The sequence below is a fragment of the Tiliqua scincoides genome, chromosome 1 (genome assembly GCF_035046505.1).
Source record: "Tiliqua scincoides isolate rTilSci1 chromosome 1, rTilSci1.hap2, whole genome shotgun sequence".
In the NCBI taxonomy this organism is placed as follows: Eukaryota; Metazoa; Chordata; class Lepidosauria; order Squamata; family Scincidae; genus Tiliqua; species Tiliqua scincoides.
The window spans coordinates 301,417,230-301,441,835 of record NC_089821.1 but is presented as its reverse complement, the minus strand read 5'-3'; the positions used below and the strand labels follow the sequence as shown (position 1 = coordinate 301,441,835).

The window sequence follows — 24,606 nt, the reverse complement described above, 5'->3', positions numbered from 1 at the left end:
TTTTGACCTCTCTCCTTTTCCTCTCCATAGAAATCAAGCCTGCCCAAGCAGTAAGCCTCTATCAAGATAGTTCTTTGAGTTTAAGAGACACACACAAGTTTGGACTCTCTCCAACACACTGATTCCCCTAAGCACACATCAATCTACAATCAAAGATACTTTAAAAATGCTTGTTTGGGGGTACATATGTAGGGTACATATGCAGGGTTCCTACACAATCCTGAGCAGATTGGGTAACACCATGACATGGAAAGTAAATGTCCATGTTCTTCAACTGGTAGGTAAAGTCATTCAGACTTGTAATTAGAACACTGACTATGAACCAGCTGTAGAGATAAGTTAGTTATCAGGCACAGAGTAGAGGTAGAAGTTAATGTAAATGGGTCAGGGTCTTTCTTTTTAAGACTGCTGTTCATTACAGGGCTGTACATTCAGTTAAGACATTTGTTTGCATCGAGTTCAGATTTAATTTTATTTAAAAAACAAAAATCATTATAGCCAATATTTTAAAAACTGGCTTCTGTCCAGCCTGATTTAGTTACCTGCATTTCTAGCTCCTTGCCCAGTAGACTTATCAACGCTTTCCAACTCAGTCACTCTGTTCTGGAGGGACTCAACACTACTTTTCATGCTGTCGGCTTCCTCCCAGTTCTGCCGGAAGGGGCGGATCTCTTTGTCCAGTTCTTTCAGCTTCTCTGCTTGACTATCTATCACCCGCTTTTTGAAAACAATATATTAAACAAAAAATTCAAGGAAAGCAAGGGACGAGGAACGCAAAACAGTTATACAAGAAGGCTGCGGGAAAAAACAATTCGGTTTAAAAATTGTATTTTTTAATAGCCACATAAGATACATTCGACAAGTTATGTTCTATCATAGACAAGATGTGTAGTGCCGAGAATGATAAATAACAGCCTGATTACCCATTTCATAAAAACGTGCGTGGTTGAGATAGAAAGTTTGCACAATCCAAAACAAAAAACTTTGTGGGCCAAAAAGGTGCATTGCGATCTATTGTGGTGTGATTTTACTGCAGTCATGGCTATAAGCCCTGTTCCCTGCTTCCCCAAAATCCATCACTGTATAAAACAATCACATCGTGCAACATGGGAGAATTTCAGATAGAAACAGGCCAAGTTAGTTCAACAGAAATAATTCTGCCAGCTGTCAGCAGCAACCCTCCAAACTGAGTGAAGTCACAGACTTGTGTCAACATGATGGAGCAGACTGTCAAAAGTAGACAGAGTCCAAAGGCATGCCAGACCAACACTACCACATCCCATTCAGTGGCTGGGTTTCAGAAATTCCTCCCATGTGAACTGATTGGATAGTTCCACACACACTGCAGTAGCTATGGGGGAGACTACAGTCATATGAAATTTCAGAATCTTCCCTGCTTGCACCCCTTTCATGTTTATGTGGGGTCCAATTACAACATAGTTTCCCAGTGCAAACTCCCTGTAAATCAAAGCACATTTTTAAACATTGGAGATTTCTTGGCAACATATACAAAACACAGTTCATTCATGTGCTCAGCCTGAGGCAATAATCTGTATCCATCCCAAAAGTCTACAATAGTTTGTATTGCCCTACAAATTTGGAGGAGCAGGAATTTTAGCCAGAAGCCATTGCAACCGTTAGATTACAGTCAATGCTATCAGCAAGTGCTATATTTCAAAACCAAACTTTACCATTTGATATATTTACTTCAGACATAAATTTTCCATTTCTACAAATTTAATTTTTGATTGCAGGCAAGAGAAGAGAAAGCAGCATAATCTATTCTATTTGGACTTGTTTCTGAATCAGGTGAGCAATCTTTGATGGGAAAAACTCCCTCCAAATTGCCTCCTTGGCAACTGCTTGTCCTGTGTTGTGGGATTCTTTTCAGCTTGTACAGCCTGAGGATGTGGACAGACTCCTTTGGAGTGTGAGGCCATCTGCCTGCCTGCTCGACCCTTGCCCAGCTTGGTTGATAAGAGCTGCCCGGGGTGGGCTGGCTGAGTGGACAGGGAGGGTGGTCAACTCTTCCTTGATGGAGGGGACGTTACCACTCGCTTTGAAACGGGCGGTGGTTCGCCCCCTCCTGAAGAAGCCCTCCCTGGATTCCACTGTGTTGGATAACTACCGGCCAGTCTCCAACATCCCGTTTCTGGGCAAGGTAATTGAGCGGGTGGTGGCGTCCCAACTCCAGAGGGTCTTGGATGAAGCGGATTATCTGGATCCTTTTCAATCTGGCTTCAGGCCGGGCTTTGGGACGGAAACCGCCTTGGTCGCTTTGGTGGATGACCTACGCCGGGGACTGGACAGGGGGAGTGCGTCCCTGTTGGTCCTGCTGGACCTCTCAGCGGCTTTCGATACCATCGACCTTGGTATCCTTCTGGGCCGATTGGCCGAGTTGGGAGCTGGAGGCACTGTTTTGCGGTGGTTCCGCTCCTACTTGGAGGGTCGGTCCCAGATGGTGGTGCTGGGGGATGCCTGTTCGACACCCTGGCCCTTGAGATGCGGGGTGCCACAGGGCTCAATTCTGTCCCCCATGCTATTTAACATCTACATGAAACCGCTGGGAGAGGTCATCCGGGGGTTTGGAGTGGGGTGCCATCAATATGCTGATGACACCCAGCTCTATCTCTCCTTTCCTCCAGACTCCAGGGTGGCGGTTGAGGACCTGGAGCGCTGTCTGGAGGCAGTGAGGATCTGGATGGGGGCTAACAAGCTGAAATTAAATCCGGATAAGACAGAGGCTCTCCTGGTTAGGAAATCCTCGATGCAGGTGCTGGACTATCGGCTTGCGCTGAATGGGGTTGCACTCCCTCTGAAGGAGCAGGTCCGCAGCTTGGGGGTCCACCTGGACTCGCAGCTGCTCCTGGATTCCCAGGTGGCGGCTGTGGCAAGGGGGGCCTTCGCTCAGCTTCGGCTGGTGCGCCAGCTGCGGCCGTACTTGGATCGTGCAGACCTGGCCACGGTGATCCATGCCTCGGTGACATCGAGATTAGATTACTGTAATGCACTCTATGTGGGGCTGCCCTTGAAGACAGTTCGGAAACTGCAACTAGTGCAGAATGCGGCGGCCCGTGTGGTTACTGGAAGTAGGCGGTTCGACCCTGTCAGTCCGCTTCTCCAGCGGCTGCACTGGCTGCCCATTCGTTTCCGGGCCCAATTCAAGGTGCTGGTATTGACCTTTAAAGCCCTATACCGCTCTGGACCAGGGTATCTTAGAGATCGCCTGCTCCCGTACAATCCGGCTCGCCCTCTCAGGTCATCAGAGAAGGCCTTTTTACAAGTGCCGCCGCCTAGGGAGGTACGTGGGGCGGCTGCAAGAAATAGGGCCTTCTCAGTAGTGGCACCAACGCTATGGAACTCCCTTCCCCTTGACTTAAGAATGGCTCCCTCTCTTGAGACCTTTCGGCAAGGCCTGAAGACCCTTCTGTTTAAACAGGCCTTCTGAGTTCTTGGCCTTTTAACATCTTTTTAACATCTTTTAATATTTTTTTTACAGGCCTGATTCTTTTATGACTGGCTGCTGCTCTATGCTCTTTTTACCTATTTTTTTTACTCTGACTGCTGTTTTTAGTATGTGTTAATATGTTTTTATTTGTTTTTTAAATTGTTTTTAATATGTTGTAAGCCGCCTTGAGTCCCTTCGGGGAGAAAGGCGGGGTAGAAATAAAGTTATTATTATTATTATTATTATTTTCCAGCCATACGAAACTTCACAGTAAAGCTTTTAAGTAGATCATGAATTGGTTTAACTGTACAGGATTGTAGACCGAAGGCTGTAGTGCTGCACTTTGCCTAAGATCATCCCGCCTGGCAGAGGTAGGATTTAAATCCAATACTTCCTTAACACTAAAACTATACACAAACTTAAAAACACACTGCTGTATAGTTAGGAGCTTACATTTACTTTTGTGTAGCACCCATATGGGACTGCAGTTTGGATCTGAATCACACAGCATACCTCCCTAAACTCATACCCCAAACTGGCTAAAAGTACCACTTGCTACAATGGCACCTTCAGGGTTAAGAGTAAGGTGCTTTGGCAAAGTAACTTTCAGGAGGAAGATAGCACAGAGGTGAAGGACTAAATACCCCTCTGTCCAATCTAAGTTCTAAACACAGGCATGATAGAACACTGGTCAAAATTTCATCTGAAATGGAAAAACCCCAATGTTGTGAGAGATATTACACATATAATGCCCTAGAGACTGGGCTGAGTGAATGTGCTCCAATATTGGTACAGACAGCACTGACTTTATTATAAACTTTGACCATCTAGGAAGGGAATCAAGCAAAATTTCCAGGGTTCAAATCTGTGTTGTAAACTGTTGCCCCAAAAGTAAAGATCATTTTCTATACTACGCTGAAGGGAAAGGGTACAGAAATATTATTAACAAGATAACCTATATGATTTGTTGCCAAAGTGCTCCTGGAAGCAATATCCCCCCTCCCATAAAGTTATTTATTTGATAACTGCTGCAGTGTAGGCCAATAATGTGAACTATGAGCCAGAAAGTTCTGGTTCACACAAAACATGGTTCAGTTCTGCATTCTGGAGTCTTACTTCCTCCCCTTATGCACTCCAACTTCTTTCTCTTTTCCCCATTTGTGCAAACTGTAATTTGCCTAGCCTGGATGCAATGGCAATTTCTGTGAAAAAGTCAGGAAGGGAACTGCAACACAGGTGAGCAAGTTCCATGCACGCCCAAGACTGAAGCACAAACTGCCTGACTATGGTTTTCTGCTGTGCGCTAACAAAGCTTTATTCCCCAGCTCAAAGCTTTTGCCTCAGCCATGCACACAATAGGTGATCTGAGGCCAACGCGTGGTTGGTCTGTGGAACTCATTGCCACAGGATGTGGTGATGGCATCTGGCCTAGATGCCTTTAGAAGGGGATTGGACAAATTTCTGGAGGAAAAATCCATCACTGATTACAAGCCATGATGTGTATGTGCAACCTCCTGATTTTAGAAATGGGCTATGTCAGAAGGCCAGATGCAAGGGAGGGCACCAGGACGAGGTCTCTTGTAATCTGGTGTGCTCCCTGGGACATTTGGTGGGCCGCTGTGAGATATAGGAAGCTGGACTAGATGGGCCTATGGCCTGATCCAGTGCAGCTGTTCTTATGTTCAGCTACCATCTGTCAGCCTCTAACTGCAATACGGGAATAATAATGCTAATTATCTTACTGTGTTGTTGAAACAATTACAGAGATAATATGGAAAAATTAAAACACTTCCAAAAAAGGCATTACATATAGCTAGCTTAAATTATTAAAGTCAGGTTTGCTTGAAATCAACAGCACTTGAGCCCAGTATGGACAGGATCCAAATACTGCACAACTCAGTTGCCTTCCATGGCTACAGCAAACCAATTCTGAACTGGAAGGACATTCCAAAGCAATTGGTGGTATCTTCAATTACAAATCTAAGACTGCACTGGACATGCCTACATCTGAATCTCAGCCTTGCTCCTTAGTTCAGTGCTGCTCAGTAGCTGTTGGTATAAGTTTTTTATGCCATTAAAAGAAGCAAACTGGATCTCAAATCACTTCAAGCTCATGGAAGAACTGAATTGAAAAGTACCAACTGACCAAGGCAGATTCAACTGTTGAGGATAATTCTGTTCTTCCTAACTACTATGTCTGAGGATTCATTTGAAACTAGATGCTTGCACAATTTCAAGTAGATACTCATTTACTGTGCAAGACATTCTGTTCCAGCACCTGACCTCAAAAGATTGCTAACTCACAGAACCATTTCTAACCTGAACCATGTCTGCCCTTCTGATAAACTCATTAAAAATATTGTGGATTTTTTAAATTGGATTTGTTATTGTCGGCTCGCTTTATCAAGATAGCATCAATTCTATCTGTGCCAGCCACGCTTCCTAAAACATCAATGTTATTCCAGTATGATAAAACACGAACTTAAACTCTGGGAAGACTTTAGGATGGCATAAAACTACCTGTGACTTCTAAAACAGATCTAGCAGTGTCGTCCTTTCTGATTTCAATTGAGGGTCTTCTTGGGATAAATTAGAGAAGGGAGATATTTATCAGCACAGTACAAGCTTGTGTCTCAAAACTTTATATAGCAGAGTCACATGCATGTGATGAAGTTCTAAACACCAATTGGGACAGACAGGTCCAATTCAGACATTTTGCCTCTCCAAGGATCTGCGCTGCACTGAGAGGTGCTACCCAGAACCCAATGCGATGTTGCAGAGGGCATTGGATGCAAACCTCTGAATGTACACAGTTGCATGTATCTATGAGGGGTACCCAAGGTAGCTCTGAAACATTTCAAAGTATCATAGGACATACCTCTCAGAATGCAATGCCACCCTTAAAAACAGATACCTCTCAGGCTGCTTGTGTGCCAACCAGTCCTATGACAATTCATAAAACAGAAATACTGGATTGGAATGTTGATCAAAGTTTAGAGACTCATTTCCTTTCCTAAAACAAAAACGTGTGTAATTCCTATGCTTTCCTGATATTCTTGAGATTACAAGGTTTCCTTAGGCAAATGTAGCTAATATTTTCCATGTGTTTTTGTTTAAAGAAAGCATTTTGCTGCACAAGTGCAGAACCCATATGTGGGACTGCACAGAAACCATAAAGATGACACTTCTTTTACCATCAAGATGTAGATGTTTTAATTATCCCACCTCATTGTGCAAACAGAAAGGCAAAAAGAAAAGAAAAAAATCTGTTGCTGTGTTGTAACAGGGGAAGAGCCAAGATCTTACCTGTAAGTGATGTATTTTAGATTCATTACTTCGGAGCATTTCCTTCTGTCTCTCAATTTCTATTTCAAAGCTACAAATTTGATTATGTAAAGTTTGTATACTCTTGTTCTTTTCCAAACTTTCATTCTGGAGCATGGCCACCTGGAAAAAATTCTACAATTACTCCCGCCAAACTTTTTAAGAAGTATCCTTCTCTCACAAGCAACAGAGAGAGATTCCATAAAGTATCCCTTCACTGTGTCTAGAATATTACCCAGCCCTTCCTGAAAATGCAAGATTTAATGGCTTTTCCCTGTCAATGCTGGATTGCTCATATTAAATGGAAAGGGGAAATTCACATTTTGCAATAAACTTTGCTTTTGAATATGGTTTATTTAACTGGCAATATTTTTTGCTTATTTAATACCAGATGGTGGCTTGGGAGAAGAAAGTTGTGTTAATTAAGAGTGCCATGCAGGACATCTGAGACAAGCCAATAGCAAGTCCTGCTGAGAGCAGTTATAGAACAGATGAGATGATTAAAATACTTACACCCCAATCTGGGTCTAAAAAGAATAAACTCATTGTAGTCATGGCTGAAGTGGCTGTATGTATGACGTCAGAGTGATTTGGTAAAAGAAGGAGGCCAAAAGCAAGCTGAATGATTTCTGCAGAGGAAAGCTACACACTCAAGAATCGAGAAGAGGAGCAAAAATGCACTGTGATATTTTCAAAGAAAAATCAACCTCAGCTTTGTTCTCTTAAAATTCTTTAGTCTTCCTACTAGGATTATATACTGGAGACACAACAAAACAGCTAAAAAATCATGTTTTATTCACTTCATGGAACACTGCAGATCCTTTGCTCCATTCATCAATGCTTTTCTTTCTTAAACATCTGGTACACTGCCCTCTTGCCTTGGTAAAATGTGTATATTATGTTCATTAGTAAAACACGAAAGGTGTCGGCTAGAGAGGATGCTCCTGTATCTGAAACTACCACCACCAGAATGCCAAGGCCCACCATTTTGCAAGCCATCTAGAAAGGAGGGAAGATTTCTCAAAATGAATCCTACACAGCACTGCCTACCATAACAGCAAACACACACTAAGGCAAACCTTCTGACAGTATTCATAAGGATGAACTAATGCAATCTTGTGAATTTGTGATATTTATAACTGAACTGGCCTTTATTTGCTATTAAAACCATTTTCCTGCCAAAAGGAGAACTTCTGCTTCTTTCTCCCTGCCCCCTCCCATTAAAGACATGCATGCAGAAAGCAGACACCAAAACAGAGAGATGGAGCATCTGCACCCCCAAGATACAGCAAAGTTGAAACCAGTTTTACTTAGTTTAATTCATGGATGTAGCACCTTCACAAGGCCTTGGTCACTGACTCTGACAAAGCTTGAGTATGCAGTCAAGAATACTCTGACACATCAGGCAGGTTCTTGGGCACACACACGATGCCTTCACATATACCCTCCAGGCCTATGGCTGCAAAAAAATACTTGAGCCATACATGTACAAAGTACCAGTGATGTAACAGAAGCAGATTTTCTTTCATATTTGGGAAGGGAGGGAACCCTTAATTGTTTCTGAAGGGGACTACAGAGAGTGTCTTCTCTGAAGATAAGTCCTCAAACTACAGCTTCTTTTTTTACCCAACATGCTTGTGGCACTTACTAGTCATATTTCAGTTATTTTACAGGGTAAGTATTAAATTTTATTACAATTTCAGAAGACAGCAGAGGAAAAAAAGCTTCTCAGCTCACATTAGATTTGATGAAATGCCTATACCCAAGACACAAATTTACTACCTGACGTTTTATTATATAATAAATGTAGATACCATTGTTAGTATTTTGCAAACCCCTTTTTAAGAAGTCACAGATTTGTGCCTTAATCTGGTATCTACTCCAACAATACCTCCCCCAACAAGCACGCATGCATGCACATAGTAAAAGTTTCATTATCTGGCACTTGTTAAGCGGCAAAGGGTCCAGTCCTAACCAACATTCCAGCACCGATGCAGCCCCAAAATAAGGGAACGAACATTCCCTTACCTTGAGGAGGCCTCAATGACTGCAGAACGCAGCACACACTGGCATGGCTGCATCAGTGCCAGAAATTTGGACAGGATTGGGCCCAACTCTGTTAACTGAAATCTTTAATGGCTGCCTCAGGTGTGGTGATTTATCAAGTGCTGCTTATTGAAGTCAGTGAAGCAGACCCTTCCCTCAGCTGAGAGTCCCCCTACAAGGGCTTCTCCCCAATTCCTAGAGGAACTTGTGAAGGAAGGAAGGAGGGTGGAGCAGCACAGCAATCCTGTTGCGAGTCCTGTTGGGGGTCAGGCTCACTTGTAAAAACTATGTAAAGCATATTTGGGTAACCAGCAACCCCCATTCCCTGTGAGTACAGATAACACAACTTTTCCTCTGCCTGCATGTGCTTTTTTGAAGTCAGGCATTGATATCACACTTCAGAAAACCTTCCAAGCAAGGCCTGAATTCTAAAACTCCTTGCATACACAAAAGTGTTATTGATAAGATACTCTTGAGTAAATAGCTTTGAGGAACCAGTTTCTGAATTCTACCTGCAGATTTCAGAGGTCTTTTGTTGGTTGCTCTAGGTCTTCAAGGCAGCCTCCCTGAGTTTATTTTTGGCATCTTTTTTTATTATACCACTTGAGATAATGACACTTTATACGAGGGAGGTGTCTTCTGTCACTCTTATGTCATACTTACATCAGTTTTCTACAAATTTAGTTGTCATTACTTCTACCAAGAATCCTGGGGACTTATAGCCTGGTAAGGGTGCCAAGCATTCTCTATTACTAAAGGTGCTTGAAAAGCTGTGCTATTTTACACAGCCCACTGTGTTCTGTAAGACTTGGGCTGTAATCCTATCTTACTCACCTGAAACAAACACCTCTATTACAGATCGTTAGCCATGCTTGCCGAATGGCTGCTTTCAATTATTCCTAGGAAGAGGGAAGAGTGTTTGCCCACATGGACATAGTTGAAGAAAATAAACTCCTCACATTTTATGTACCCCAATAATCAGAATTACTTTTTGCTTTTCGTCTATCCTATTTATAGTGTCAGAAAGGATTATTGCAGGGAATAAGGTTCTTAGACTTCGGCTTAATTCAAGTGTATTCCTGCAGATGTGTCCGGGACATCACCCTGTTCCTTTTTCTGTTGGATGAATTTCAGTTGTCACAGGTTGAGGACATAGAAAAGGTGCTTGATGGGTTGTGGCCTACCACCTGTGCGCTGCTTCCCATTGCTCCTCTTGGTTTGTAATAACTAGCAGTAGGGGTCTGACTGGCTGGGGAAGAATACAATTAATGCCACCCTGCGGTTCAGCTGCCTTGAAAGAGACACTCCTATAAGCCTCCTCAAGAGACTACTGATGAAGAAAACTTCCCTGGACCCCAGGGTTCCAAACACCTATCATTATTGTTGTTGGCAACCTTCAGTCTCGAAAGACTATGGTATCACGCTCTGAAAGGTGGTTCTGGAACAGCGTCTAGTGTGGCTGAAGAGGCCAATTCGGGAGTGACAATCCCTTCCACACTGGGAGCAAGTGCAGTCTGTCCCTGGTCTGTCTCCCTGGCTATGGGCCTTCCTTCTTTGCCTCTTAGCCTCAGACTGTTGGCCAAGTGTCTCTTCAAACTGGGAAAGGCCATGCTGCACAGCCTGCCTCCAAGCGGGCCACTCAGAGGCCAGGGTTTCCCACCTGTTGAGGTCCACTCCTAAGGCCTTCAGATCCCTCTTGCAGATGTCCTTGTATCGCAGCTGTGGTCTACCTGTAGGGCGCTTTCCTTGCACGAGCTGGCCATCCACAAATACCAATATTTTTTTTAGAGAATCAAGTTTTGGTTGTGCTGACTGACTCCATTTTGAAACAATGTGACCATGTGGCCTCTGTGGCACAAAGCACCTTTCACTCCCTAACCAGGAGACTGTCCCCTGATAGCAATAGCCTGGTTGCATTATTCACACTCTCCAGATTTTATTATATCAATGTGCTATACGTGGACTGCCTCTGAACAGTTCCTGGAAGTGTCATTTAGTTCAGAGGACAGCTACTAATCCGCTAGCTGGGTATGTTCCCTAGAGCCAGTCCTTGACTTCTCCAAAACAGTTGCACTAGCTGTTGGTCCATTTTTAGACACAATTCAAAGTGTCAGTGTTTATCTGTAAAAGTCCTAAATAGCTTGAAACAGGGTCCCTGAAGGACTCTTCTCATACATCTACCTGCTCGTGCATTAAAGTATTTGATGGACAGTCTTTTTACTGGCTGCTCCTGCCTGCCAAAGTTTGTTAGGTGATGAATGTCAAGAAGCCTCTTTCTGTTGCATATGGAATGCTATTTCCCAGGGAGGCTTGCCTGGATCCTTGTATCCTTTTGATGCCAGGAAAACACCTTTATTTTCCCAGGTCTTTTAAGTATTAGAGGCATTCTTTTAATCTGCTCATAGTCATTTTATTCCTTAATGTATTTTTAGTGTTTAACTGTTTTTACTGATAATCAGCCCTGGAAGGTTTTTGTTTTGGAATACCTGAAGGTGTAGGATAAACACTTTATGAAATAAATAAGTGAAGGCAACCCATAAATTGCATAGAGCAAGGTTTGCTACTGGAGACCCTTTAAATAGGAGATGCCCAAGAGAGGACCTAGAACATTTCAGCGTGCAAAGTGTGCCCCTCAATCAGATGTGGCCCCTCCTTCAATACTGAGCCATTCAGTATTTCCACACTAAAAGTACAAGAGCAATTCAGCTTCTAAAACTTCTTTGCTTCTCTTTATGACAAGGCCCTAATGGAGAGAATGATTAGCAGTAAGAATGCAAAATCTCTCTCTCCATTAAATTGGCAAATGAAAACCTTGTTCAAGATTTCTTATTTTTAACCTTGATGCAGTTTTTTTCTAACCCTGAAGCTAACATTATTTCATTGCTTTATTAACATGAAAGGTGTTTCCATAGCCATTTTGAACTCCCATAATTATACCCCAGCTTGATTTGTAAAATATAAAGTAATGAAGGATAAGGTGGGTAGGAGAGGTACCTTATTTTCTAGACAATTACTCCACTCTTTCAATAAGTCTACATGCTGCACCGCTGAGGTGGCTTCGTGTGCTTTAACTTGCTGATTTGTTCCCTGTGACAAAGAATGTATATATTTTAGCCAATTTTATTTCTTAGTCAAACCTACAATAAATGTAGCACCAAAAAACCCTTAAAACCATATTATGCATTCAACCCACTGACGCATTTAAAGACATAAGGAAGCTACTTCCATTTTAAAAATGACACACAACACAAACCCAACTCTCCAGAAGTAAACACTGCACCAAAAAAAATCCTCCTGCATTTTTTAAAAGCAGGAAAGTACTGTATACTAAGGCACAGGAAGAAGAGATTAATTTTTTTCCTTTTTTTGGCAAAGCCAACATGCTGCATTTCAAAACCTTTTGTTTAGTCACAGAAAGAAAACACACAAGACTGCCTTGAACAGTAAAGGCTCAATCCACCAAACTCTGTCCTGAAACGAATCCCTATTTAAACAAGAGACTTTGATGATTTGTACAAAAAGAAAAAAAATGGCAAGAACATGGGTTGTCTACCTCATCCACTAGTCATTAGTCCCCTCCCATTCCCCTCTGGGATATGTTAGATGGACCTCCTCTTGAAGTTTCATATACCGACACTGTGAATCTCAAAGAAAGGAGCTCACCCTGGCCCCAGACTCCCTGTAACATCCAAACTTCCTCATCCATCTTCAGAAAAATTTCTGACACTGGAAGGAACAAAGAGGCAAAGTCTTTGCAATGGACCTGTGTGTCAAAGAGGGTAGTGCTATGGCAGAGGGCGACGCTGGGGTTTTGCACTCCCTTCAAGAGCCAAATACTTTTTTTAAAAGGTCGGAAGGCACTCCGACAGATCAACTCTAGTTTTACATGGGAGAGAAGAAAGCAGCTTGCAGGGTTGCCTTAGAGGCAATTTGTACTCACTACAGGCTATCAGCTATTTGCAATCTGCCTTTCCAAGCAGCCCTGCAAACACAAAGCATTAAAAAAAATAGTGATGACATCCATAATATATTTGGAAACTTATTTTTCAAATCAAAAATGCCATGCTCTGTGTGTGTGTGTGTGTGTGTGTGTGTCCGTCCCTCATCTATGTGCAGTCACAGTGGAATATCTGCATGAAATTGTATGCAAGCAATAAATCTTTCAGGATCATCAGTACTGATGGAAAATCAAAGTTTCCAATTGCAGGTTATGGGTAATCTATGCATACACACAACTCCTTGCTGACATTCAAAGCGTATGTAATCAGGGTGGAACTTGTCACAGTTATTCTGCTCTTTTCCCCCGCCCCCCCCAACTGGTGCATTTCATACAAACATTCAACTCAACTCAACACAGATTTCCCCCCCTCCAAGTATTCATCTTCTCTGGTTACTACTTGCGGGCGGGGGAGAGAAAGAGAACCATGAGATGACTACATTCAGCACCTTGGCTGCTAGTGAGTTAAGGGGGCAGCAGTCATGGTTCCACAGCTACTATACACCATTTATAGCAACCTGTTATTAAGGCCCTCATCAAAGACTCTGCACTATTCAACCTATGGTGTTTAGTTCCACAGAAACAGAATTTGGTGGATTGTATCCCAAGACTTCCAGGTTAATTAAAACAGGTTTTTTTAAAACTACAAACTGATAAGCTTTGATATATAAAAGCAAGTTTTTCACTGAGTGAATAAGAAAAAAGAAACCCACAGGTTGGAATTCATGAATTCTGAAAACAGCAGCACTGCATTAAGAGAGCAAAGTTTTCCAGTATACAAAGCTTGCAGAACACTTTGCTTAGTTGATAAGAGAATTGGCCATCCTTACACAAATCCACACTATCACTATGAACTACATTCAGTTACACATGACATATATAATATGGAGAATATGTAAGATGAAGATCACATTGCAGGTCATTTCATTCAGCTGTTTAGAACATGTGATATTTTAAAAAGTGTATCTGTAGATCAAGTTGCAAATTTAATTTTAATCTTCAGTATACATGTTCTGTATAATGCATTCAAATTACACACACACACACATACACACACACACACACACACACACACGATGAATGGTAATAAGGCAACAGTAAGCAGTGCTACAAGACAGACTATTTCTAGAACTGAGAGCAACTGTGTTTGGGCGCATATTGTTGAATGCTTTTGATTTTATCATTTATCAGGATCCATGGTCCTAGGAATCCTCAAGGAACCTAATTTCCTTGTCTTTTTGTTCTCTGTTGAAAAATTGTATGGAATGCCTATGTTATAAATTACATGTCACCCAGTTTAAAATTGTTTCCTTAACTCTGTGCAATGAACACTGAGAACTATAGTTCTACATGACACTTGGAAATTTCAAACAGATTCCTATTCCTACACAGTTCAGGGGGCACACAAGAGCCTTATGGGTTCAGCTCTGGGGGGAAAAAAAGTAACAAACGTAAGTAACAAACCACATCTGTAGTTTAGATGGACCCTTGAAATATTCCTACTGGCATTTTCCTACTTGAAAGTATAGTTTGAGGGCCCAATCCACTCCAATTTTCCAGCTCCAGTGCAGCCGCAATGCAGCTTTGAGGTAATTTAAGGGAATAAATGTTCCCATACCTTGAGGAGGCCTATGTGACTGTCCTCCCACTGCAGGATGTCGCACACACCCCACTGGTATTGCTGCACCGGCCCTGGAAAATTGGATAGGATTGGGCTCTGAGTCAGCTACTCTTAACCTCCATCCCATGTTAATTTACTATTTAAACCACTTTGTGAATGTCTTTGTGGAAAAGTGGTATATAAATATTGAATAAATCTCTTAGTGGATTTTCCCAGGTATTTCAGAGCAACAGCGGGGGAGGGGGAGAGAAGAGAGATACTGCATGAGAGAAAATATAAAGTGAAAAGACCTCACTCAAGATTTCCCATCTTCTACTCTTATCATTTAAAGTGGCTTAATCTGTGTTTTTCAGAGCTTAAGACAGTGGACCTACTACCTTTATGCATAAAGAACACTACATGATTCATCATCGAAGCCAACACATTTAGCTCAATGTGCTAAGCACTGAACCTCTGCATATCCCCCAGTGAGAGGAATGCAGAAGTTGTACAGCAGCAGTTTCTACAGGGTTAAACCCTGCTGGGAATTTCATTGCACACAAGCAGTAGCAGCTGGAAAGTTTCATTACAAGGGGAAAAAATTGTTTCACAGCTGAAGTGATCACAGTCTGCTCTGAGAGGTGGAAAAATGAAATGGAAGTATCTTTCCTGTCCAGATTTACATAATAAATTTAGCAAGAGATAAATTACTGAAATCCTGACATATCATTGTTCTTGCAATCATGCTCTCTACACATTTAAAATTTCTAAAAGCAGACAAAAAAAACATCCAATGCATAGCTTTAAATCACTCAAGCAACTGGATGCATTTTTCTTAACAAGAGGCAATCAGTCCAGTTCAGAGAGCCACCAATATATTAAAAGTTCTCTTATTGCAGACTTTCATCAAGTATATAATTATTATATACTGACCTGAAAAGTGCAGCCATAACGCTTAAAACTACAGGTACTTGGGGCATTAATACATTCTGACAAATGGACATTCAACTGTAACAGGAAAAAAATGTGAGTTTCTTTTGACGGAAAATGTATGTACAATAAGGTACAAAAATATATAGGGCATACAATACTGATTCGTATTGTGTGGTTGGCTTGTTTTTGTTGGTTTCTTTTAAAAAAACATGTGTTCATATTACCTCCAGTTGTACTTGAGGGCATACACATACACATGTAATCACATGAACATTCTAATAGAGTATACAAAGTGACACATTTACAGTGAAACCTCCTCTAATGACTGTTTCTCATTGTTTTTCATGCCACTTTGATTTCTGATGGAAAGACCAATTTCTCAAAGGCACTTTAGTTTTCATTGAGCAGCCACTCTCAACAAGTTGTTTCACTGTATTAATGCACATTTTCCCCGGTCACCCCCAAAGTGCTTTAATTAGGAACAGATTTCCTCCCCCCCCCAAAAAAAGTGTCATGCAGAAATTTCAGTGATAGAATATAGAACAGAACGACAGAGACTTAGAACAAATATTGCATGAAACAAACAGAAATTTGTAATAAAATAAACAGGTCTCATGTTTACAAAATCAGCACACAGAAATAAGTATTACTTAAGTAGCAAAAAGTTTTCACAAACACAGCATATATAGTACTCTGGAAATGCAGTTAGCTTGGTGTTAGAAGACAGCAGCTAAGAACAAAACAGAAAAGGAAGAAAGAGAGCAAGCAGTAATAAAGGAAGTCATCATGATGACCCTTGTCTTCCCATGAAATGTTTGAGGGGAGGATGACATCAGCCTGAGGGTTTATAATCTGTATAGCAAAAGGAAACCTTTTCAGATGCATTCCACACTACTGAAATAGGAGTAGCATCAAACGCAATATGGAATGCCCCTACTTTGACAAGCCACAGAAGAAACAAACTTTAAAATCTCATCCAAAAACTTGTATGAACCAGAGGCTGCAGAAAACCTAAGGAATACACTAGAAGGAATAAGGGGAACAGACTGAATAGCCACTTCATAGTTCTCAAGGAATAAGTACTTTCAAGTTGGATGAAGTCAGCCCAGAAGATATTCCAAATTTAGGGAGAATGCAGCTGGCCTGGATTGGTTTTCTAATACCTAAATAGTAGCACACTCTATTAAATAACTCAAATGAGGAAGGAATGTGGCTTTACTCCAGGTGCCTGCTCCAAGCACACATATCTGCTTCTCCAGGGCTCTCATTTTTAACGGTGTTCAATACAAATTAAGAGGCTCCTACTCTCTCCGAACTTCTCCATATCCCACAGAAAATGAAAGAAGGGTTTGCATCTGTTCCAAACTCCCAGTGCATGCCAAACAACTGGGGGGAGGGCACAAATAATGACTGGCTAGTAAACCAACCCAACACTCGCAAACCTCTGATTTCAGATCAATATTATTAGATTTAACTCATGTACTGGAGGGTATGACCCCAGTGTTGACTCCATTATGTTGTTTCTCAAACTCTATGAAACTCTTCTAAACATCTTGCAGACCCCACCTCACACCAAGACACCTCACTGGGAAGATTTCTCTAGCTAGCACATCCCATGACCCTTTCTCCCACTCGCAAAAGTTCTTCCCCTCATTCATCTACTCCCCCAAATCTGCAGGCAGGGCACTTGGCCCCAAAGCAGCCAATAACTCAAAAGAATGCTCCTTGTCAGGGATTCCTGCAGGTTCATGTCCCACATTCTGAGAAAATCAAGGCTGTTTATACTACATTATACACAGGACGTTTAACCATTTATGTTATCTTTCCATCCAACTTGCTGTAAGCCTGTGCTCCAATTTGAAAACATTTCGTTGTATATTATAATTATATAAAACTACCGATGTTTATGAGTATTTATTATAAATACTGAGCAGTCTTAAGGGACTTTCACATACACACTTCTAAATCCCGCCCAATAGGAGTCAGCTGACTACCATTAAAACAGGCCTAAGAATTTCATAACAAAAAAAATGAAACTACATTAAACTACATTAAATACACTCACCACCAGTTAAATATGAAGTTTGTTGTCACACAAAAAATAACTATTTGTCTAATCAGGCAATTATCTGGTGTGCTCCCTGGGGCATTTGGTGGGCCGCTGTGAGATACAGGAACCTGGACTAGATGGGCCTATGGCCTGATCCAGTGGGGCTGTTCTTATGTTCTTAAAGCTTGGGTGGACCATAAACATGGACTAAGGGTGGACTGTCATGTTACTTGAAAAAACAGGGCATTTCCTTTTTGCAAATTCTTGTTCTAGGGAGAGGAAGGGAAGGCATCCTTGATCCTTTGGGATTGCCCCGAAACTGTGGGTAGCAGGGTCAGTTTGCAATAGGTTCCAGAAGAAAGGCTCCCTGCTCCCACAAGCTGGAACAAGAAGGTGGCAATAAACACCTTCCAGCACCACCCACTGCTACAAGCCTGCTCAAGCTCCAGCCAGAGGATGAACTAAATAGTAAAACTAAACAACCTGAACACTATGGAATAGAAACCTCTAGAACAAAGATAGACTAGGCTGTCGAACTCCTGGTCTGGAAGTCTCAGGAAGTGATACAGGCCAAAAGGATGAGTTATAAACCTTCTAGATCACAGAAGTGAAGAAAATGGCCCCTCTTCTCCCAAGGACAGCATTTACAGGAAGAAAAAATTCAGTTTTCTCTGGTAGAGGCATTCTGACTATCTTGTTAAGGCAGATTACCAGGGGTAGATAATTCACAGCCCAATCCTATGCACACTTACCTGGGAGTAAGACCCATTGACTATAATGGGACTTACTTCTGAGTAGACATGCATAGGATTGGGCTCTCAGGTTTTAGAATCTTCTATAACAGTCAAAGCTCCAAAGGCAGCGTCCATTGGGGGGAAAAGAACCACACCTGCTTTACGGTGTTTAGTCAAAGTGTGCACAATGCTCAAGATATGTGCTATATATCTCCTTCAAATATATATCTGGGAGATATATCCCCCCACAATGCCACTGATGTGGCCACCACCACCACCACCTCCCAAGGAATTGCCTGCCTCTCCCTTTACTGCTGCTCAGAATTATTTTGGCCTGGGACTCAGAGGAATGTGAGGCCTGACTGCTTTTGGACCATGAAGCTTTTGGTACCCAAAACACACACCCTGGCACATGGCTAAATGCCACAAGGTCTTGCCAGGGGAGGGAATTAGGGAGACCTTGTAGCCGTGCATGCCATCCACTCCACAGCATAGAAACACACACACAACTGTGCTAGGGAAAGAGCTGGACAGAGATGGAATGGGGGGGGTAAAGAAGAGCCTAGAGGAAGAGTCTGAAATTTTTTTTTAAACAAAACTGCATAAGAATGCAAAGTATGCTAGCAAAGCTCTGCCCAATTCTACAACCTAAAGAAAAAACAGGGCCAGTCTGGGGAAGGAGAAGCATATCTTCCTGTGGAGCTGCTGACTACAAGCTAGCCCTGCCTCTTGTAGTGTGGATGGGGAAATCCCAAAGGATCCCAGAATGCCTCCTTCCTCAACTAGAGAACATGCTTCCTCAAACACTTCTGTTAGCAATAATGAGGGAGGGAATTGCGGGGGGACGGGGGACTGCAGACTAGACGATGGGATGCTTAGCCTTTTCTCACCTATCCTTCCCCATCCCACCCATCTTATTTCCAGCTTCAGAAATGGCTAGAGAAATATGAGTAAAATGGCTGAGAGGTGCTGTTAGGGGAGAATGAGTAGGCAGGGGAAGTGTTAAGCCCCCAACTAACAGACGCAAGAAATACAGGGAATTCTTCGTCATTTCAGCTGCAGCTGAATTTTATACAATGAAGAAAAAAAAATCTATGACTCCACAAGATACAAGGGCAAAATGTTGAACATCCTCTCTAAAATCTATGTTAAATTATGTATTATTTTTGTTCCTGGAGGCAACAAGTTCCTCAGATTAATAATATGTTGCAGAAAATATACGTGCATAAAATGTAAACATTGTTAAATCAGGTGCTTTCTAAAAATCAGCATATTCTGGTCCTAGTGCTGGAAAAGAATTGAACATGGGCCAAATGGAAGGACTACAGATGATAGAACTCTGTACTTCATAGTTCAGGTTTTTAAGAATTTTTTTAAGCCTGTGAAACCATATAATTCAGATGTTTTAAATTGCCTATGCTGTATTGCAAAGATTTCAAGGTGCCCATGAATTCTTCTGATACCTGCAATAGGTGAGCATTGCAAAATTCAGCTCTCAAGGAGGCCGATGAGAGAGAACAAAATGAATACAATCAAAGACCATTTTATTTATTTTAATGAAGTCTGCAATACAGCTTCCCAGAGCCGAGAAATATATAGAAAATTAACTTCAAATGTGTACTGGTGGAGCTGCTTCTGGCAAATTTCTTGCACAACATAACTAAAGAAAAACATTCTAAGATGAGTAATATAGAACACAATATTTTTATTCCTGCAGCTTCATGAACACTTACCTCTTTTCTCAAGAGTGCTGAAACACTACATTTATGGGGACAAGTAACCATAACACAGGGGCAGTCAGCATCTTCATGTTTCTAAGAGGGAAGACAGAAGACAGTTATTATCACACATATCATAATAATAATACTTGAAAGTCCATAACAATGTGCAGAGGACATCAGAAACTGGTAATTTTTATTGTATTTCAATACTTTGAAATTTAAGAGAAAAAATATAGGTTTATTACATTTCTTAAAGCAGACAAGATGCATCTGCAACATGCTTTATTACATTCTTACTCAAAGCACCAGATATATATCTTTCCTTCAAGAAATCATCTACAGGGGTGCACACCATTTGAAAAAGAAACAGCTGTAGAAGCAATCTTGCTTCCAGCTACAGTAAGACGCATACCAGACAGTTTAACAGTTATTTGCTGTGTCAAGGTCAAGATATGAACTCCATCCACATGAATTCAGGTTTTCAATATGGCCAGGCTCTGTTCCCAAATCCCCTGGGATGGCACAAGGGACTCTGGGCTGCTCTCTCTTTGATGGGTCTGGACCTCAGACAGTACTTGATCTCAGCAACTGGAGCACCAGTCATGTGTATCCTTGCTTTTCAGAGGCCAATAATGTGCATGGTCCTTGGGGGGTAAAAAAAACATGAGAATACAAGGGCAATGGACTATCCTGCAGGCAGTGAAAGGTTGATTAAAAAGGATTCAGTGGGGTGGGGTGGAAAACAAGAAATCACAGGACGGTTATTAATGCCTGTTGCAAGTAGATTGGTGGGACACATTATTAAAAGATGTAAGCAACATACAAGAAAGCAGACTTGCTGCATTAAAATCATCATGGCTTCTGGAAAGGGAAATAATCTGAAGCCTCCATGAGAAGTTGCCTTCAGCATGAACAGGAATGTGTGATGGGGAGAGCACACCTGGAAGTGTTGTCCCAGTGCTGATGTGCTCTCAAATGCCATGCCCCTCACCCGCCATGAATGCAGGTTTTACCTCTAGCAATGAACACTGTTGTAGGTGTTCTTTCGTGATAAATATGTTGGGAGACAGAGTGGGGGGGGTAGGACATTCACCCATGCTCCGGGTTTCTTGGTTTCTATTCATGCTAAAGATAACATTTGAAGAGGATTTAAAAGTGTTGTCAAGCACATGGATAGGGTTATCCAGTTGATATCTTATACTTGGTTTTCAAAAAAACTGACAAAGCCCCTCATCAAAGGCTCCTGCAGAAATGTAGCAATTATGGAGGGTGGGGCCCCACACGGCAGATAAAAGAGGGCAGGAGTAAACAGGTGGCTCTCACAATGACTGGAAGCAAGACTCGAGTTCCCCAAGGATTTGTATTAGGACCAGACTATTTAAAATTGTTCAAAAATGGTTTAGAGCAGTTGTTCTCAAACTTTTAGAGGCCTTAGAGGCTGCTGCCCGATTTATAAATGCCAGGGCATGTGGTTATAATGGTGATATGGCAACACTGCTCCCCCCCCCCAAAGCATTAGCTTTTTAAATCCTTGATACACATAGCCTAATCTTCCCTGTCAATTACATGAATCACCAAAATCACCACCCACTGGTGGGTTCCAGAATCGGTTTGAGAACCACTGGTCTAGAATCAAGGGGAAAGGGTTATTATGGGAACAAAACATTAAAGTTGCAAACAGGCTTTTAGCCACTGTAGTGGTTAAAACAGACGTAAATTTTTAATTTTTACTTCTCCCCCTCCCCCCCACTCCCTGTTCTCTCCTTAAGCATTAGGACTGGGCAGCCAAGTTAATGATTTTGGGAGGGGCTGTTAGCCACACACACAAGAAGATTTTATTTTCTTGAGTACATTTCATTTCTATTGAAGACTGCCATGCTCAACCTCCTGGTTATAGAAATTGGCTATGTCAGAATGCCAGATGCAAGGGAGGGCACCAGAATGAGGTCTCCTGTTGTCTGGTGTGCTCCCTGGGGCATTTGGTGGGCCGCTGTGAGATGCGGGAAGCTGGATTAGATGGGCCTATGGCCTGATCCAGTGGGGCTGTTCTTATGCTCATGCTGCCAGGGCAAAATCACTGCCATGCCATTTTGCTGGAAAACTAGAACTGCTTTCCCTGGGTGTAGGAGGTTTTCCTTCAAATATAAAATTAGAAAATATATTTAGAGATTGTTTTGCTTCAGTGTTTTAACACTGAGTGAATTGGAAAAGTGAATACCATATGGCTACTCATGCGCCATTGCAAGGGGAAAAGATTCTTACATTGAATTGTTCTTCTGATATGCAACACTCAGACAGTTACAAAAGAATTATGCTCTATGAAATGAGAAAGTTAAGACGAACTCATAGTTCAGAAAAACATCAATTCCTTTAATTAAAGATCAGTTCTCTACTCCTTTTAGCCATAAGGGGGATTTTCTACCCTGCAGGGCATGCAGAATCTATGAACCCTTGAATTACTGCACAAGAAAATATATTTTAAAGATCCTGTTTGCTTAGCTTTGATTTTTCTCTTTCCCTCTGCACAAGCAGAAAGAATGTTTGCTTTTCATTTTCATTTTGAGAGTCACTGGGAGGATAACTGATTTACTGGCACGATAAAATATGGATGGGACTGAATTGTGACCAAAAACCTCCAAGCAAACTGATTTTTTCCAAGTGTCAACTCCCTTTCTTCTGCTTAAAATATTTTGTAAGACGTGCGAAGAGTTCCCTGATAAACCATTTGGTTGGAAATATTGCCAGCAAAGGAAATAGATTATGAATATTTGCACTGGACTCTGTGTTCCACTTTACAATGGAGCATGATAACAGGTTTTAAGGAAGTTAGGATGCTTCTGATTCTAAACAAGCAATTGGGGCTGCACAATGCCTCATGGAACAGACACCTCCATATTATTTACAATGGAAATTCTCTTAAAGTATTGAGCAATTTTTCCAGAATGGAACCCCCAGTAGATAAAAACGTCAGTGGCTACCAAATCAGTGAAAATTAGCTTTAAAGATCCACTTCCAGGTTTCTTGCTCCTCTATTGTCACCCCAGAATGCATTTGTACAGACACTATACTGCATTCTACTACTAGATGGGGTGAATAATGGAGTTTAATTGAATGAAATTATAATTATTTAACAGCACAAAGGTAAGAAATTGGATTGTGGCACTTTTCCCCCCCATTAAAAGGCGTTTAAAGGTGGACCCCAGTATCACCGGTGAGTCAAATCAGTGGATACCAAGGTCCCACCTGTATAAATGACACTCACCTGTATCATAATCATTGGAACTTGACTTTTACAGTATTTACATGTTGTTTCCCTATATTTACAGGTCTTTTCTGCATGATCTGGCAAGTCTTTTCTCAGTATTTTCTCTTTACAATCTGCACGAGGGCATGGAAGTTCTTCAAATAGACAGTTGTTTTTCAGATGTGTCTAAAACGCACAAATACCAGGTCAATGATTTTTTGCTCTCTTTCTGCTTTAGTTATTAAAAGATCAATCTTTCTAACAATACTTAGGACAAGAAACTTTAACTGTGCAAAACGTTATATCCTAGATGTGTACTAATGTCTGCTGGTGTACCCAGTGCCAGAGGTACCAGGGGTGGACTGCTCCCACCACCCTGCTTTTGATCCCCCAGGAGAGGCCAGGTTTACTCGGAATTTGAAGTAGGGGGTAGAGCTGGCATCCACCTTCAGATTTTCCCCATCCCACCAAGAGGCCAGGTCTACCTGGAATCCAAAGCCACTGGTAGACCTGGGCTCTCCCTCAAAAATCTCTGGGGGAGGCAAGGTCTACCCAGTATTTGAAGGGAAAGGCACACTGGCACCACCTTATGGTGTGTACCCAGGACCGCCCCCGCACCCCACTCTTGGTACTCTACTACTAATGTCTCTGTGCTTGATTCCAGAGAGACACACCCGTCCATCTAAAATGTAATTAAAATGTAGTTTATCAGATTATAGGCACCCTAGCTGTTCAGAGCTATTTCTCTTTCATATTTTGACAATTCTAAGACCAAAATTGCAAGGGTGATCCCCCCCCCCAGACTGACAACATTTAAGTGTCTATTAGACATTTGACACACTCCAACAGTAGTTGCCTTCTTTGCTTTGTATAATGCAAGACTTTGGAACAGTTAAACACAACATGTCTACCACGTAGACTAGGCCATTTTATAATCTAGGGAATGAAGTCACTGCAAAATGTCCTGCTACTTACAAGTAACTGTCCCAAGGTCAATTGTTCTCTGCAACCCTTATATTCATTTCTGCAGAATATCTGAAGTGCGAGGAGCTCCCTCCGGCAGCAATTGTCCTTAAATATCTAAAATGAAGACAATTTAAAAACACGTTATGATGGCAATCCAAATATTTTGCACACAAGTTCAGCACTGCTCAATTCAAAAGGCTACACCAGTGTTCACTAAATTACTTAAACCTTAAACCTCTAAAAACACAAATTGTTTTTAGGACAATCTCTCAGAAACATTATTAGCTAACTCCAGGTTTGAGGGTAGTTGCTGCTGCTGCTGTCTCTGCATGCTGGCAGGTTATAAATCAGGGTAACAAAAGTCTCTTGATTTCTGCACGCATAGCAAGATGACAGCATTGCCATGATGTCAGATGCAGCTTTGGAAGAATTTTTAATATATATAATGGCTCTTACGCTTCATATACACATCGGAAGGTTATGTGAATTCTTTAACATTCTTCAGCCTGCTCAATTTATTTATTTGCTTGCTTTGTAGTAGTA

At 41.7% G+C, this 24,606-nt stretch overlaps 1 protein-coding gene across 1 annotated transcript in view; it reads right to left on the bottom strand.

Annotated features, from left to right (window-relative positions):
• The window catches only part of TRAF3 (TNF receptor associated factor 3), a 95,087-nt gene that overhangs the window by 3,441 nt on the left and 67,040 nt on the right, over positions 1-24,606 (bottom strand). Inside the window, exons 5-11 of the mRNA XM_066612283.1 lie at positions 24,073-24,177; positions 23,116-23,283; positions 19,866-19,946; positions 15,349-15,423; positions 11,813-11,905; positions 6,755-6,895; positions 543-717 (exon numbers count right to left, since the gene is read on the bottom strand). Of these exons, the coding sequence (XP_066468380.1) occupies positions 543-717; positions 6,755-6,895; positions 11,813-11,905; positions 15,349-15,423; positions 19,866-19,946; positions 23,116-23,283; positions 24,073-24,177 (838 nt within the window). The remainder of the gene's footprint in view (positions 1-542; positions 718-6,754; positions 6,896-11,812; positions 11,906-15,348; positions 15,424-19,865; positions 19,947-23,115; positions 23,284-24,072; positions 24,178-24,606) is intronic.